At 38.9% G+C, this 17,089-nt stretch overlaps 1 protein-coding gene across 3 annotated transcripts in view; it reads left to right on the plus strand.

Annotated features, from left to right (window-relative positions):
* The first annotated feature begins 231 nt into the window (after positions 1-231).
* LOC100888883 (centrosomal protein of 131 kDa) overlaps positions 232-17,089 on the plus strand; it is a 22,019-nt gene continuing 5,161 nt past the window's right edge. The window contains exons 1-17 of one of the 3 annotated variants that reach the window (XM_030984279.1): positions 232-324; positions 2,927-3,196; positions 4,064-4,136; positions 4,523-4,595; positions 5,050-5,158; positions 5,622-6,302; positions 6,784-7,053; positions 7,296-7,494; positions 7,946-8,195; positions 8,486-8,744; positions 10,148-10,273; positions 10,834-10,940; positions 11,894-11,990; positions 13,037-13,254; positions 14,262-14,487; positions 16,097-16,171; positions 16,791-16,939. In XM_030984279.1, the coding sequence (XP_030840139.1) occupies positions 2,945-3,196; positions 4,064-4,136; positions 4,523-4,595; positions 5,050-5,158; positions 5,622-6,302; positions 6,784-7,053; positions 7,296-7,494; positions 7,946-8,195; positions 8,486-8,744; positions 10,148-10,273; positions 10,834-10,940; positions 11,894-11,990; positions 13,037-13,254; positions 14,262-14,487; positions 16,097-16,171; positions 16,791-16,939 (3,164 nt within the window). In that variant the 5' untranslated portion in view covers positions 232-324; positions 2,927-2,944. Of the gene's footprint in view, positions 325-1,175; positions 1,284-2,926; positions 3,197-4,063; positions 4,137-4,522; positions 4,596-5,049; positions 5,159-5,621; positions 6,303-6,783; positions 7,054-7,295; positions 7,495-7,945; positions 8,196-8,485; positions 8,745-10,147; positions 10,274-10,833; positions 10,941-11,893; positions 11,991-13,036; positions 13,255-14,261; positions 14,488-16,096; positions 16,172-16,790; positions 16,940-17,089 lie in introns of those variants that run through there. The other 2 variants (XM_030984281.1, XM_030984280.1) reach the window with 2 other exon arrangements.

Below are 17,089 nucleotides of genomic sequence, written 5' to 3' on the forward strand. Positions count from 1 at the left end.
ATGGGCTAATGCGCGATAAAATAGTTCGTAAGTAATTTACACTTTTTACATATATCAAAGGTAATGACATGACAATATTCCTTTTAAACTCTTAAAATACGTATTTTGGAAAATATCGCGGCTTTTTTGTCTACACGAAGCCTCATTTAAAAATATTTAAATTGTTTAGATGACTGGCTGCGGATTGATATATCAGGTTGGCGATCAACTTTTCAAGAATTAATTTGATGCACAACTAGCGTGCCATAGATGGTGTCTACATATTTGTCAATTTATTTTATTCCACTCTGTAAACGAAAGGAGAATACCAAGAACACATATCGTGTAAGTTATATTTAGCTTCTTATTTTTGCGGTATGTGTTTTCCATGTATGTCTCTACAGTTTAAGATGGATATGTGTCCTTGTATTAACTGGGAAGTGTGATAATATGTATGGTAGATTTACCGTTACTCTGTCCGTGGGCTACGGAAATTCACCACTGACATATTCACAGCTCATCTACGGGAAAATGATGGACAGCGACGGCAACAGGCTGTTGACTTTGGCCTGGCGTGTCGGCGCAAAAAATAGCAGCTGCCCGTAGCTCGTAGCCCGATATCCAAACACAAAAAATATAGACCTTTTTATCAATATGGCTGCCCCATTGCACTCACCACTCTTATGTAATTTGGCTAATGACAGATAATTAATTTGTTAGGTCATCTGTTACCTGGCCTGCTTAAAATAAGCAATAAATTCAGCAAACAAGAAATTATATTGATAATCATCAGAGTTCAGACGTCAACCAAATTGCCCATCGGCAACGACGCCCAAGTACAACCACAACTTACAAGAAATGTGCCATATCCGTGAAGCGATAAATTCTCAGGAAGATGGACAATCCATAAAAATAGAAAGTAGATCTAAACTGGGGGTATTTATTACACGGAATTTGTTTTTCGCATTGCCAGCGCGGATCGGGAACCTGAAACCCGGCGAGGACAAAAGAGATCCTTATTTTAAAGGACACATTTTATCCGCGTATACAAGGATATTCTCGTTTATGTGGACGATCCTCATTCTCGGACCAGCGCCCCTACTGTCTACAGTGATACCTCAGACACAACAAAGTACGGGACCTAAGTTAGACCGACAACGGACCGAACCAAAATAATGCATGACCCCAAAGGCAGAACAGTCAAGAATTGTTTGGTTGGAGTCAGTTTGGCGTTGTGCCTATTAAAAGTGGATCAGTGACGACTCATGACTCAGTGACTTGCAATATCCCGTTGAAACGGATAGGTAGTATTTATTTATTCAATCTGTAATAGGCAAATCAACAGGAGAAAAAAGAACATTTACTTCATTGTTCAAACCATTTCCATGAACATAAACATACAACTAATAAATCAGTTGTTTCAATTGACCATGAAATAGAATATCTGTAATCGTAAGAGTCATGCACCAAATAAGTTTACTTTAGTGCTAGTTCAAATACCTGTCATAAGGCATAAAGGCCAGCAAAGAACTAGGTTAAATCACTTTGAAAGAAATCTATATTGTTCAGACATTAACTTTGTGACCCTGCTTTGGTTCCATATGTAATAAATCAACAACTACATTACTATATCAAATATATCTATAGCTTTCAAGATGTACTAATGTGCAGTACAATGCACAAGAGTGCAACCACTTTCAATAAGTATACAAATAAGGACCCTTGCCAATTTGTCTGTCTCCAACCCAGAGAATTTAAACCAACAACAATATTATTACTTTGACCTATTTCACTTTTCACTTTACCTAAATAAAGTCATTTAACCAGTAAATATTGCCTTATGAATTAAACCTGTTCATATCAATATCCAAAAGAATGTATCCATTTCTAGTTAGGTCATCGACCACGCCCAGTGCAACTGGAATGCAATTTACAAATTGCATAAATTAACTTCAAATGATGTAAAAAGCAATACCCAATATAAACAGCAATTCCTATAACATACATCCTCATATATATGCTGATACACAGATTAAGCTTCACATAGATAACCGCATATTAAACACCAACGCAATCGCACCCACAGCAAAGTGAAAGTGCATGCACAACGACAACGTAACAAATTAGGATTTTGTACCAACCGTTAAATAGCTCATAATTAGAGTTTATATTGTCCAAAGTTCTCATTCTCATAAACTCACTTCGTGGCAGGACATTGCGAGTTTCAGTTCATAATCTGCATTCACAGACGGTAGAAAACGGGTTGCAGACGCAGCTCTTCACAGACGGTAGAAAACGGGTTGCAGACGCAGCTCAACCCATCTTGCTTGCGGACTTGCTTGTAGTGATAAATGACGATGTTGTATAGCGAATACAATACATTAAAACATGCAAAGTGGTTTTCCGAATTCCTAAAGTACACGCTTACATGTATCTTGCGCATAAATTACTGCGTCCTCCATTTAAAGAAAATCAGGAAAATCCTATCACAAGAAAATAAAGGCGTCAATCAATCACTTGGCGAAACAAAAAGTATAAAAGACTCCTCTAATTTAGACAACAAGAAAAGGACAAAAGAAGCACCGGAACAACAAGGTAGTATTTCCTAGTTAAAGTTTTCCTGTTCCCACACTTTGTCATAAAATAATAACTCCTTTTGGTGGTCCAAAGAGTGTTTTAATGCAACCATACCAGACAATATATATGAAGAGCTTGAGTTGAGTTATTGATATCAGAACAAAATTGTTTACCTAAATTTTGGGAGCAACTATGGAAAAATGCACCTTCTAATATCACTTTTCGAAAGACGCCTGTACAAAATCGGGTAAACAATTTCTTTTTTCTCCGAATTTACACAAATGGATTTAGTTCCTTTTGGATTTAATCTCTTCATATATTACTCCCAGTTGATTTCATCTGTATTTTGTGATATTTTTCTTTTCTGCAGATGCATCATTAAACCAGGATGTCCCAACACTTGAGCCTAAGCCTGAGTGGCTCCCAGATCTCATCCATGAAACGGTCCGGATCCAGCGGAGCCATGTCAAGCGGGCCTGGCGGTGCCAGACCCAACTCTGGTAGGCCAGGTTCTTCGGGTGGAAATAGACCTAGCTCTGGCAGGTCCAGTGCCAGGTCCACAGCCAGCACGACTCGTGGGAAGTCTCCTGGTAGAGGTGAAATGGGAGCTAACTTTGGTGGAAAGGTGGCAAATGCAAGGGTATGTTGTTCAAACATTGTCTGCCTTCTAGGACAATACCTCTTGTTTGTAAAGGAATTTGAATTTGATGTAGGCTCAAACTGATCATTGAAGTCAATCTATGTTGTGGGCATTTTTTAAAGAAAGATCATGTATGTGTATTATGCTATCGTATGACATTTTTCTTTAACTTTTAGAAAGTGCTCTCAAGTATCAGGGAATAATTTTCCTCAAATTTTTTGATTAGCAATTTCAGGCGATGGATCAATATTTCAAATGAAATTCTGTACATTTCTATGGAAGAAAACTGCTACGCAAAAGATATTTTGTATAGCAGTCATGCAAAAATGCATAGCAAATTGCGATGCGATACCAGGAAAATTATTCCCTGAGTATGTAGGTAATATCCCTTCACATGAATATGAACTCGTTCTAAAATGCTAATGTGAGAATGATATTTTCAATGATTAACACTTTCTTCCTTAACAAAATTATTTGATCAAAAAAAAGAAAGTTGAATGTGTATACTCTTGGAAATTGGAAGTTAAAACATACATGAAGTTACTGTATACTGTTGCCCATAAAGTTGGAATATATATTTTTGTTTAACTCTTATCAGGAAGTGATTGTGACTGCATGATTTATATTATGATAGATACAGTTTAAATCCTCTCAGAACTTTATTGATCAATCTAAAGAGTCATAGAGATTGATCAATTAAGTTCTCAGAAGATATACATTTTATCTATCAAGAATAAACCACATTGTCACAATCATATCATGAAAATATGTAAGGAAAACAAATGAAACTTTACGAGCAACAGTGGGTTAGCTGGATTCTTTAAAAAATATTTTGTACATGTATTTCTGAATCTGCTGTGGGTATAGGGGACTGGTAGCGGATTAACGAGAAGTTCTAGCAGTTCAGGAATCGGAAGCTCAGACTCGAGACAAAAGAGATGTAAGTCAAAATTCCTATTAAAAGCGAGTGGTCAGTGCTACCCTGATATTTTTAATGCACCAAAGTAAATCACCATTCTCAGTGAAAGAATTTGTAGTTTAATCTTAGTGACAGAGTGTGTTTGTGTTGTGTTTTTTTTATTTTAAGGTCGACTGATGACATTATGTCTACCGGTAATTACAATGCCAGTACCAGTATGACAAACAAATTCTATGAGTGATAATTGTGCCATTTTTTATTAGCTACATACCTTTAAACTCTCATACTCGCAAAATATATAAGTTAAGATTGGTTTTATTATTTTCTATCCAGCTTCAAATGAACTCCGCCCGATTTAGTATCTTCCTAGCCACAGTTGAATAATATTTTGTTTTTTTAATCTGTAGCAGCAGAATCTACACATCGCAGTAACACAACGGATGATTCAGATTCAGTGCTACAGGCTATGGAGAATCCAAAGTAAGAATGAATGAGTTATCATTTTGTAGTTGCAACATACTTTAAATAAATGTACAAAATGACTATATATCATATAATAAATTGTAGGCTTTTAAGTTTTAAGTTAAAATGTTCTTGCCATTTCCGAATTAATTTTGTTGTCGTGAAAATCATGGAAAATACCACTTGAAAGGCTTGTAACAGTTGTCAGAGCATTTGCAATCGCATCTGCAATTTGAGAGCTTCGCTCACTGCTCTCATATCAGAAAGACAGTGATCCAACATTTCCTCTTAAAACAATTTTGGTGGGCTGTGTTTCATCAAAGATGATTATTGATTGGTCAAATTAGGGTTGCAAGTTTTTTTCTTTTCTCTCTCTCTTAGTTAGTGTAAGAACTTGACTATGAAGCATACATTTGTTGCTGAAGTGTGTTTGTCGGACAACCTCTAAAGCGGTATATTTCAACTCTTTCAGTTCTACAGATTTCATGAATCTGTTCAACAATGATCACCAACCGGTTATCAGAAGCAAAGCAGGTGGAACCACCAAAAAGCCATCTACACAGAAGAAAAGACAAGAGCCGGTGAGTACCTATTGCATCTATGCAGAATGCGCAAGAGGTCTCTTCTCTTTCTTCAATAAGTCATAATGCGAATCTCTTTGATAATTCAGAAAGATGTATACATGTAACCCGACTGATGAGCCATGTTGTAATGTAATTATTTATTATTTTTCCATGGACAGTTTTAAAAAGATATTTTGTGTCCCCTGCCTTAGAGGGACCTCAGTTTATTTTTTGTGTGTCCAACTGACTTCATCTATGAGGTTAGAAGGTTTTTCCTTTACACAACTTCTCAGTATTTTCCAGGAAATTCCCAACCCTTTTAAGGCAAGTCATCATGGCATTATCAACAGAGTTGCGAGTCTGGGAAGAAATTTCTTATATATAGCATTGCTTCATATCCAAACGATGGATGATGTATTGCATTCCATCCTCCATAAACTGACAACGGTTTCAAAAGAAATTTTATAAAATTCAATTTCAGATGTCGAGCAGAGCTTTTCAGATCCCCATGAGTGCCAGGACCAGCAGCACCTTGGATTCCTACAGGCTGAACAGCTCCAGGTCCCCTGCAGGTGATGCTGCTGCCTCACCCTTTGAGTCTTACACTCAACACCTCGAGAAGGACATTGATTCAAACCACATAGCAAGGAACTCTTACCAGCAACCGGAGAAGGATTATGACAGTCTGCCCCTCAGGAACGGGGGTCCTGCTCTGAGCCCAAGGGGACCGGACAAGAATCTGAGACCCCCCAGCCCGAACAAGACCAACAAGAATGAGTTTCAGCTTGGTGAGGAGCCCTCAAGGCAGTGGTCTTCGGGTAAAAATGCTCACCAGGGACTACCATCGAACAGAACAATGCACGATGCGAATGCGCGACTCTTGAGAACTAGTACGTCCTCGGACCACCCTGTGGCCGAGGAATACATCGAGTCGGTCAACGAGGCTGCCACCAAGATACAGCGATGGTACAAAGGATGTGCGCAGGAGAGGCGGAAAGAGGGGGAGGACGAGATCAAAAAAATCTTGAGCCAGAAGCGGAAGGAACGATCGGATCTGGTCCACAGGGAACAGGACTCGGTGAGGACGAGGGAGCAGCAGGAGAGGGATCGAAAGAGAACTAGGGAGGAGAAATTACGGCAGGCCAGGCAATCAGCTATTCAGGTATGTAAAGGGATGTGGCAGATGTGTCCACTTTAGTATCAGATAGTTAGTCTAATTGCATTTCACACAAAATTTATATACTGCTGATTGAAAAAAAGATGAGTTTCATGTTTGATGTATATATATCTTTTTTGAATGCTTATGATATATAATTGGTTATTGTTCAGGCCTGATAATTACCTGATTTACATCGGTTTCCCGATTATTATTTTTTTGTCCAGATTTAAATATATTTTTCCCCTGATTTTTTAAAAACCATTTTTTAAAACCAATTTTTTTCTTCTTCTTCCAGATTTTACCCCTATTTTGGGGGAAAGGTTAAAAAAAAAAGTGCTCACTATCACCCTGATTGTTTTTAATAGAGACTTTGTAAACAAAAGTTATGAATGTTCTTGACCTCTTTTGTACTTCCTTTGTCTACCTACCAATTTATTTCCATCATGCTATTTCTTTTTTCCTTTAAAATTCTCCTCCGTCACAGGATCTGCAGAGATCAAGAGAGGATAAGAAACGAGAGATCAAAGAGAAGGCAGAGGAGGAGCTGCGATATCTCAAAGCAAGCGGGAAAGTAGGCAAGAAACCAGCCGCGAAGAAAGGGGCCGTCAAGAAACAGTCAACAGGCTCGGGTCCAAGCCCTACAAAAAAGCTTCCAGATGGGACTACACCTCATCCAGTTGAACCTGAATCAAGAAGACAACAGAGGCCGGGCACAGCTAGCAGTACAGGCAGAAAGGTGGATGAGATATTTGAAGTAAGCATGAACAATTTTTTTCTTCCCAATTGTAAATGATGTCAAAGACACTCTTGCATACCAATATACTATAAATGCAGTTGTTAGTGACAGATTTCAACTCTGCAGTGTAGATTCGCTAAAAATAAATCCTTTTATGGAAATTGAACTATGTATCCTTCGTTAATTTCATCAGATTATCTAGACATAAGAAATATTTAAATTAAATATTTCATTCTGACTTTTCCTGCATTCAACCACAGAGTGAACCTTCAACTCATCGGACCGGTGCTACGGACAATGGTTACAATGGCGATACAGACAGTGAGAGACCCGATGACACACCCAGTCAGGCACCCACCAAGACTACCCTAACAGACCTCCTAGACACACTCAAGCTACTAGAAGAACCTGTCAGGGTACCCAGCCCCACAGAGAAGAAGCAGAAAGGACCTGCATGGTGTAAGATGACTTAATAATAATAATAATAATCTTTTAAAGTCCACTCCAAATTTTATTAACTTAAAGCGAAAATGGAAATTATTTTTGCCCAATTGATCGTGAGCCTGGCAGCCACAGAGCAGCGCCACATCGACGTTGCTCTATCCCTTATTGTTGAACGCTAAACAAGGAAGCAGCAACTCCCGTCTTGTAACGTCTTTTGGTATGACGCGGCTGGGGTTTGAACCCATGACCTCCCGGTTGTGAGGCGGACGCTCTACCGACTGAGCCAACTTTTATTTTTAGTATCAGTAATACAAAGCTGCCAACTAGTATTGATTTCCCGTAATTACGGATTGTTGCTTTGTTTGGCGTAAATAAGATTTATTGTAGCAAGCGCTGTGCAGTATGGCGGCCATCCAACACTCGCTGTCGAAGTTCTATCTTGTTTTACTTTATTTGTCTTTACCAGTGGATATATTCGATGATGATAAGGAAGAAGAGGAGGAGCAGGAGGAAGATGAACCGCAACCACCAAGTAGCCGGTATCTATCGGCCAGTAGGACCGGTGGTGCAGGGGGTCAGTACCTCTCAGAGGAGAACCTCCAGGAGGTCACAAGGAGGAGTCTGGGAGGGGAGGTCAGCAAACCGGTCAAGCAACCCAAGACCAAGGCTGCACCCCCTGTTGGCAGCCATGCCTTGCTCACAGATGACAAGCTCAGGTGAGGACAATGTTTCAGGCTTGATAATTACCCGATTTAAAAAAAAATTCCTGATTTACCAGTTGAGACCAGTTGAGACCAGTTCAAACCAGTAGATACCAGTTGGAAATCTTCCTGGTTTCAACTGGTATCAACTGGAATTTAAAACTGGGAAAAAAAAGAGGAAAGAAAAGAAGAAGGAGAGGAAAATAGTGATGCTATCATTACAGAGCATATTTTCACATTTTGTTCACTTATCAACACTCTTTTGTCATTATGTTAAACAGTTCTTGACCCTTTTCACGCTGCAGGCACATCATGTCCTTTTTGGACGAGGTAGACCAAGCAGAGCACGAGACGGTCAGCGAGTTCTCCCAGGCTCTGGACGTGGACCAGGCACCCACCACCTCCAGGACCATCCCTGCCGTTCCTCTGGTCCCCTCTGCCGAGGAGATCCAGAGGCTGGAAGAGGCTTCAGCAGCGGCCTCGGAGGTCACCAGTACGGTCCTGTCTCAGAGGCTGCAGTTGGAGGAGAAGGAGAGGAGTGTCAAGATGCTACAAAAGGGTCTAGTGAGTCCAGACTCTACTCTATGTTTGCAGAGATGCAACCAGTATGATTTAATTGTTTTTCGTATGATAGAAAGAGTGGAATACGATAATACAATATCACCTCTTAAAATACAATTTTTCAACCCCCCCAAAAAAAAAATTAATTTTAATTTTTTTTTTAAACCCATAAAAACCGTGGAATCGCATAGAAATATGTACAAGTAAACCCTGCAACCCCAACAAAAACTTTGCTTTACAATTTTCTCTTTAAATTTTAATGAAAGAGCAAACATTTTACTTGACCGAACTTACCAGTATCACATTTTTCTGAAATTTTACTGGCCCGGGCCTGGTAGTGTCAAGTTTTCGTGGAAATCTGATTTTTCTCTCCAAAATCTGAAATTTTAGGATACTCAGTCTGTTCTTGTGTGTCAAGAGCTTGGCATCTCTGTGTCTGTCCCTTGTTTTCCTTCATAATTTTATTGCATACCCCAGAGATGCCAGTCTTCAAAGCTTTTGCCTGATTTCAGACCCTGACAACTTCCTATTTAAGGCTTTTTCAGGCTTTATACTGTACAGCACATGTGGGGCTTTAAACGTGTTCTGGCTTCTTTTCAGGCCCAGTGAGTAAAAACTGACTGGCATCCCTGAAACCCTTATGACAAAATAGTATATCATTACAAAGTCACTCCAAATATTTCCAAAGGGATATCAAATTCAAATAGCCAACCATTTCAGCCTTTTTCTTGCTGATCTTGTACATGTACAGTAGGTATTCTCATGAAAGATAATATTTCTTGATTCAGAAGTCAAATTGACAGTGCGTATGGACATATTGTTTAGCTTATTTCAAAATAATTTAAATGTAACTTGAGAAGTACTCAGAAGTTTCAATTTCCCAGTGGTATATACAGTATTGTCAGTTTTAGTACCATTTCTAGATGTTACAGCAAGTCATTTGAACATCAAGTCCCGACCATTTAGACTACCGGTATATTATATATATAAGATTTATTGAAATCAAATCACATCAAAAGCCAAGAACAAACGGTCCAAAGACTGATACCTGTCTTGGGTACAATATAAAATTCAAATCAAGTATACATAATAAAAGAGCAGTAACGAATACATAAATAAGTTACATAAGTTAAAATATAAAATAACTATCATCACTGAATTTTGCAAAAATGACATACAAACAATAACAACAATAAGTATACATCATTACAATTTCATCAGAGGACTCACGAGCTGTGCAATAATAAATCAGGCACAGACCGAGAGTCCAATGAAAAAAATAAAAGAAGAAGTATAACACTATATAAAGGGGTTTAAAAAGATTAGCGATGAAAGAGAGGGGAATACAACGTCGGATAAACAAAATTTCTGAGAGGTTTCTATTTTTCTCTTCATCGCCACCATAGAATCAGCAGCGTGAGCTGACAGTGCGACATGCCAAGGAGCAGGACAAGGAGACCAAGAGGAGGCTCCAGCTCCAGAAGGAAGAATATGAATCAACCATCAAGAGACATCTATCATTTATTGATCAGGTAAAGTCGAGAGAGAAAGACTAGGGTGGTGTTTTACCAAGACTAAGATCAACTTTAAGTTAGACTTAACTATGGTAGGCCATTTATGCCACTCGATGCTCTCACCATTGGTCTCTCAATTATGATCTTTAGACAATATTTTTTCCTTCAACAATGAGCTATCAAAAAAGGTAAATTCTGAAGATTTGTTACCATCTTTGAACGTCCCTCGAGAAACCAATGCCAGAAATGGTTAAGAGGAACTAGTGGCATGAACGGCATGCCATAGTTAAGTCCAACTTCAAGTCAATCTTAGTCTTTGCGAAACTGAATTCAGTAAATCCAACAAATGAATAGAATGAAGGAAGCCTTGAAGTTGAAGAAATGAAATAATTCCATTATATGATTTTTATGTATTCACTTGTTTGTTTGACTAAACTTGCTATAATAATATGAATACTTAATAATTTTGATGTTGTTAAAAGGCATGTGACAAAGTATTGCTTTTTTGATGGATGAAATAGTCGGGTTACTAAAATACAAATCTTTTGCTATAATTATAATTGTCTGTTATTCCACAGCTCATTGATGACAAGAAGGCGTTGAGTGAGAAATACGACGGTGTTGTGACAGAGCTGAAACAAGTAGATAAGAAATACCAAGGAAGGATAAAGAACATGGATGACAGGTGAGTGAAAATAAAAAAAATAAAAAAAATAATATTCCGCTTTATATAGCGCTTAATGCAATGTCTCTAAGCACTTTACAGATATACTATTACCCCGGTCATTGGATTCAGTGCTTGCCTGCACACACTGTGTGCACAATATCCACTCCCTGGGGAGCATTCCAGCCAGGCATTACTTGACGCTCAAAAACTGTTTGACCAATTACAATGATGTTTTTTTAATAAATTTATGCAACCAGGAGAGCTGAACACTTTTGGGATTTACATTGATTTTGCAAATGACAATTTAGTATTTCAATTGATTATAAAAAGAACTGTTTCATTTTTCAGTTGTTTTAATCTTTACCATAGGTGCTTAAAATTCTTGCTTCACGATGTTACAAAGATAACCCTTGACAATCCATAGAAAATTTGTTATTATAATGAGGGTTTTGTGAATTTCAACCAAAGCATTTAGGGTATATTCCATGTGACTCAAAAAATTATATTTATTACCTCCATCACCTCGCTTTATTAAAAAAGATTGACCAAGTTTAAAGAGAAGGCTGAGTCCTGGGAAGAGGTGAAAAATATTTTGTGAGCGTTATTATTTGTATTATGCAAGTGTGGAAGAACATCAGATAAAACATGTTCCCTGAAAAGCATGGCTCTTCGAATGCCTTCATATTCTAAATATGGCATGTTACAGCATAACAATTTTATGCCACATGTTAGCGTAGTCCCATACCGGTATACATCTTTCTGTGTACAATGCTTGTAACTTTACCAAGACTGGGCCATATTTCTTATCATTTTGATGATTCCAAAACCTTGCAGTACCCACACCAATACTTATATGCTAGATGATCAACCTTTTCTGATTGATTCCACACCGTTCTTTCACAATACAATCGCATGACCAGAACTCAACTTTATCTTTAAAGAATTTCCCCTCTTTTGTTCCGTATCATTAGTCACACCCGAGAGTTGAGCAAGATCAAGGATGTACAAGCAGCAGCGGAGAAACTGAGAAGAGAGAAATGGATCGATGAGAAGACAAAGAAGATAAAGGTATTAAAGCCTGTCTGCACTACTTGTATCTACTTGCGCCCGACCGTTGGTCCCCCATGGTCCCCTTTTTCTTATGTTAATTGAGAGCTGATTTGATGAGATAACCACCTGTCAGTGACCTGGAGGTCTAACCCATCCTGGCCAAACTAGTACATACAGGCTTTAAGAGACAGTGACCATTTAGAGAAAGACATGTAGATGAAAAGAACATTCATTCTCTTATAAGCACAAACAAATTTCTTCTTGTAAATCTCTTTTTTTGCCACTTTTTAGCTAGCTTACTTCTAAATCACTCTGTAGAAACCCTATAGTTTGTAACCACGCTTAAACTTGTACTTCTCACTGTACAGTCTAGCATTATAATAATAATAATGGGTCCTTGCTTAGCGCTCACGTCAGTCAGATATGACCCTCCTGGCGCTCCCGATTATTACCCTGGCTTTAGCACCGCTGCCATACGGCGCTCTAGCATTTCAAGGAATAAATTCCTATCAGGTACCCATTTACTTCACCTGAGTGGAGTGCGGAAAATGTAGATCAATGTCTTGCCAAATGACATTAGTGCAGCGGCGGTACTCGAACCGCGGACCTTGTGATCGACAGTCCGGCGACGTATCCACTCGACCACAACAACTCTAATGAGGGTAGTCTCAGAATTTCATCAGGAATATTCTTTGTAAAAGGGAGTGATATATGCCAAAGTGAGGAAAGTATACGAACGGAGATAACAATTAATCCTCAATGGCACAGCCTACAGCCTTACTGCAAATGAGTAGATAATCAGAAAATGTCTAACCAATGCATCAGAATTAGGTGGGAAAGGTGCCACAGTTGTACACACTCACCATAGAAATAACTACAGTCAAACCTGCTTTAGTGACCACCTCTCTACAAAGACCACATTGTTTGGTTCCCTTGAAAATGGTTTCTCATTGAAACATGTATAAAAGGAACCTGTCTACAATGATCACGTTTTGTCTTTCCCTTGGGCAATCGCTATAGACAGGTTTGATTTTACCACTGCATTCTCTCTCGTCCTCCTACAGGAAATCACCGTAAAGGGACTAGAACCCGAGATCCAACGCCTCATTGCAAACCACAAGGCCGAGATCAAGAAAGTGAAGACGATTCACGAAGCTGAGATGCTTCAGGCCGAGGAGAGGGCGGGTCAGAAGTATGTCCGTCACATCGAAGAGCTCAGGGACCAGCTGGCAGATGAGAAGGAGGCTGCCTGTGCCAGGGAAAGGGAGATGGCTAAACAAAGGTAAATTTCAAGCAGCTATATGGTATTCAGGGAGGGAGGGAGGGAGGGAGGGAGGGAGGGAGGGAGGGAGGGAGGGAGGGAGGGAGGGAGGGAGGGAGGGAGGGAGGGAGGGAGGGAGGGAGGGAGGGAGGGAGGGAGGGAGGGAGGGAGGGAGGGAGGGAGGGAGGGAGGGAGGGAGGGAGGGAGGGAGGGAGGGAGGGAGGGAGGGAGGGAGGGAGGGAGGGAGGGAAGGAAGGAAGGAAGTACGTCCGCCACATAGAGGAGCTCAGAGACCAACTGGTATTGAGAAGGAGGCAGCTTGTGCTAGGGAAAGAGAGATGGCTAAACAAAGGTAAATCTCAAGCAGCTATGTATTTTGATATTCTAGTGAAAAAGAAAGAGAGAGAGAGAGAGGAACCTGCTAAATACAGGTATCTTTAAAGGGATTTTGTCACTTGGTAACATTGCTCAGATGAGAGGGAATGGTGTCCTAAGGTAGTGACTTTAATGCTAGATGTGCACATTAAGATAATCTGAAACTTTGAGTGAAAGCAGTATATTATTAATGATAACAATTTGGAACAACTGATCTGATTGATTTTTTAATTCTCCCAACTATATTATTACAATTTAATTACATTTTGGGGTGAATATAAATCTTCACAAAACAATGAATTGGCTCTATATACCATTCCAGACATTTAAGTGTTGAAAGATTTTTAAAAGTCTTATTTTCATGAAAAAACAGTTGGGAAATTTCAGAAATGGTTGGGAGAATTTACTGTAAGAGGGTGTCACTGCCGCACAGTGATGCCTTCAAAGAAACCATAAATATGTTTGTGGTTTGAGAATTTTTTGCATGTTAGAGGGTTAGTAAAGTAAAAGAAATATAATAAGTAACATTTCATACAAAAATTATGCAGTTTTTCATCAACCTTCAACAATGTTACAGAGTCACTTTAATAGCTTGCCAAATGAACTCCCTAAGACGGATTCCTAACAACCTTTGATTTGTCTCTTTGCGGCAGGTACGAGAAGCAGCTGGAGCAGGAGGAGGCCGCCTACCAACAGCAGAGGAGGAGGATGTACTCTGAGGTCCAGGAGGAGAAGGATCGCATCAACGAGCAGGCCCGGAGGCAGAGGCAGGAGATGGATCGGCTCCAGCAGACGATGGAGGGCAACAGCCACAAGGCCATCAGCGCCATGAAGGAGGAGTATGAGAAGGCTAGGGATGAACAGGAGAGGAGACACAGGGTATGATATAATTAATTTTATTCATTTTTATGCCTCTGTCACAAAGTAGCTGGAGGCATTATGTTTTCAGGTTGTCCGTCCGTCTGTACGCCCCGTTCTCGTGATCGCGTTGTCTCAAGAACCGATTTATGGATTCCTCCCAAACTGAGGCTATGTATGTATCTTGCAGAGCTAATGAACAGATAAGATTTTGGGGTCATGAGGTCAAAGGTCACAGGGCTTATAATGTATAGCTTGTGATTGCGTTATCTCAAGAACCGATGGATGGATTCCTGCCAAACTTAGGTCAGCAAGTATCTTGCAGAGCTTATGAACTGATTAGAATTTGGGGTCATGACGTCAAAGGTCATGGGGATTGTTATTTATGCAAAAATAGCTTGTGAAAGCATTTATATTAGAATTGACGGATGGATTATTATCAAACCCGGGATATCCACATATGTATCTTGCAGAGCCAATGAACTGATTAGATTTTAGGGTCATAAGGTCAAAGATCAAAGGGTCACACGTGTATATGAAAAAAAGCTCGTAATTGCAATATTCTGAGAACCTGTTAATGTATTACAATTAAACTTGAATTAAAAGAATTGCTTCAGTTCTAGATTTATAAAAACACTTGTATTGGGTAAACACCCGAATGGTGCCAAATTTCCCATGAGAGCCCACTTTAATGTGTCTTTAAGTGTGTCTCTATAGAGAAAGAAGATTTCCAAAAGGAAAGATCCAATAGTATTTGTAAGATTGTGCCCTGTATATGATAAGGTACCAAAATCGTTTTATTAAATTTTATTGCTTAAATGTTCACATAAAGGCATCGTTTAATAATGTTAAATCTGAGATGCACGGCCCTATGTGTTATCAGTGTCTGTATTATATTAAATCCCTAAAAAAAAAAATTGCGCTTCAAAATAATCAAGAAGTGCCTCAAAAAAGTAGAAATCTTTCAGTGACCGGTTTTACCGTACTTGTTTTCCCCAAGACTGTAGCGTTATGAAAACTGCTTGGCAAACGCAAAATTTGGTTTCGATTTCCAATCATAAATATCTTGATATTCAGACAGGCGTTTGGCTTGTAAAAGTCACAAGGTTTCTGACTGACCTAAAGATTTATAAATATAATTGCAGCATGAGCTAAATCCACGATTTTGTTTCAGAATCTGAGAGAAAGTCACCGGATCCCTTTAATCAGATCAACGGTTTTTGTACAATTTTTCTCACCTGAACCAAAAGCAACAGCGACAACAAAATCTTTCTCTGTCTAGTGTCTACAAACTAATTTTTAAACAGTTTAAGTAAAAACTTCTATTGGTGGGATATCTCTTTCCTTAAAAAAAAAAAAAAAAAAATCCCATCTGTACTAGTTTACAGGAGGGATTAGACCACCCTGCAGAGTCACTGACAGGTGGCCATCGTTTCAAATCAGCTCTCAATTAACATAAGAAAAAGAGGACCATGGGAGACCAATGGTCACCGATTAGGCATTGTTTGTTATAAAGAGGGCGCAAGTATCTATAAGTAGTGCAGTGGGGCTTTAAACATATTCATTATTGATGACTCTGATTACATTGTCTTTATGTGGAATTCTGCTTTTGTCTCTTCTTGAACTCTAGGCTGAGGTGAAAGACTTAGAAGAGCGTCTAAGGATAGAGAAGCAGGCATGGGAAGAAAACTACATGAAGAAGCAGGTTTGTTTGCTTTTGTCTGGCCATTGTATGCTAATATTTCCAGTGTCTTTTAATTGTATAATATATGACAATATTAACAAGGAATGCTTCCTATTTTTCTGTCTTCAAACTAGTGTTATGACGCCTATATTCCTATTTTTTCAGAAAACAGCTGTGTAAAAAACATGTAAAGTAAATTTGAGTTCAGGAGATTCCTATTTTGGCTATGTTGGCTATGATGGTAATCATTAATACTGGTAATTCTAATGATGATGATTGTATTGATAATGATATAGTCTGTGCTTAGTACCCCTGGGGAGTGTTACATAAAGACTTAGATTGACTTTAAGTTGGACTTAAATATGGCACTGTTTGCTCTCACCATTTATTGGTATTGGTCTCTCAAAGGACGTACAAATCGTGGTCACAAATCTACAGAATTGACCTTTTTTGATAGTTCACTATTGAAGGACAAAATGATATCTAAAGATAATTATTAAGAGACCAATGTTTAGAGCAACCAGTGGCATGAATAGCCTGCTATAGTTAAGTCTAACTTAAAGTCGATCTTAGTCTTTGTGAAACACTCCCCAGGGCGTGTTACCTATTTTATCTAATTCTTTTATATTTCATGATGTAGGAAACATGGCTGCTCTCCAAAGAGAGAGAACTGAAGGAGCAGGTGAGGAGAGATCGAGACAAGGAGATTGAGATGGTGATAACCAGGCTAGAAGATGATGCTCAATCATCAAGGGATGAGCTAGAGAGGGCAGCAGAGAATAGGATCAAGTACGTCGACTTCTTTTCTTTAATACCTCCTTTGCTTAGAGCCAGAAGGAGTTGATTAAAATCATTTAGCACATAGTTAATGCCTTTCTGTTTCTCGAGAAACATAAGTGCAATTCATTATTTTTTTGTTTAATGCAAAGATATTTAAAC

The sequence above is a fragment of the Strongylocentrotus purpuratus genome, unplaced genomic scaffold, assembly GCF_000002235.5.
Source record: "Strongylocentrotus purpuratus isolate Spur 01 unplaced genomic scaffold, Spur_5.0 spur5_scaffold_14, whole genome shotgun sequence".
NCBI classification, from domain to species: Eukaryota; Metazoa; Echinodermata; class Echinoidea; order Camarodonta; family Strongylocentrotidae; genus Strongylocentrotus; species Strongylocentrotus purpuratus.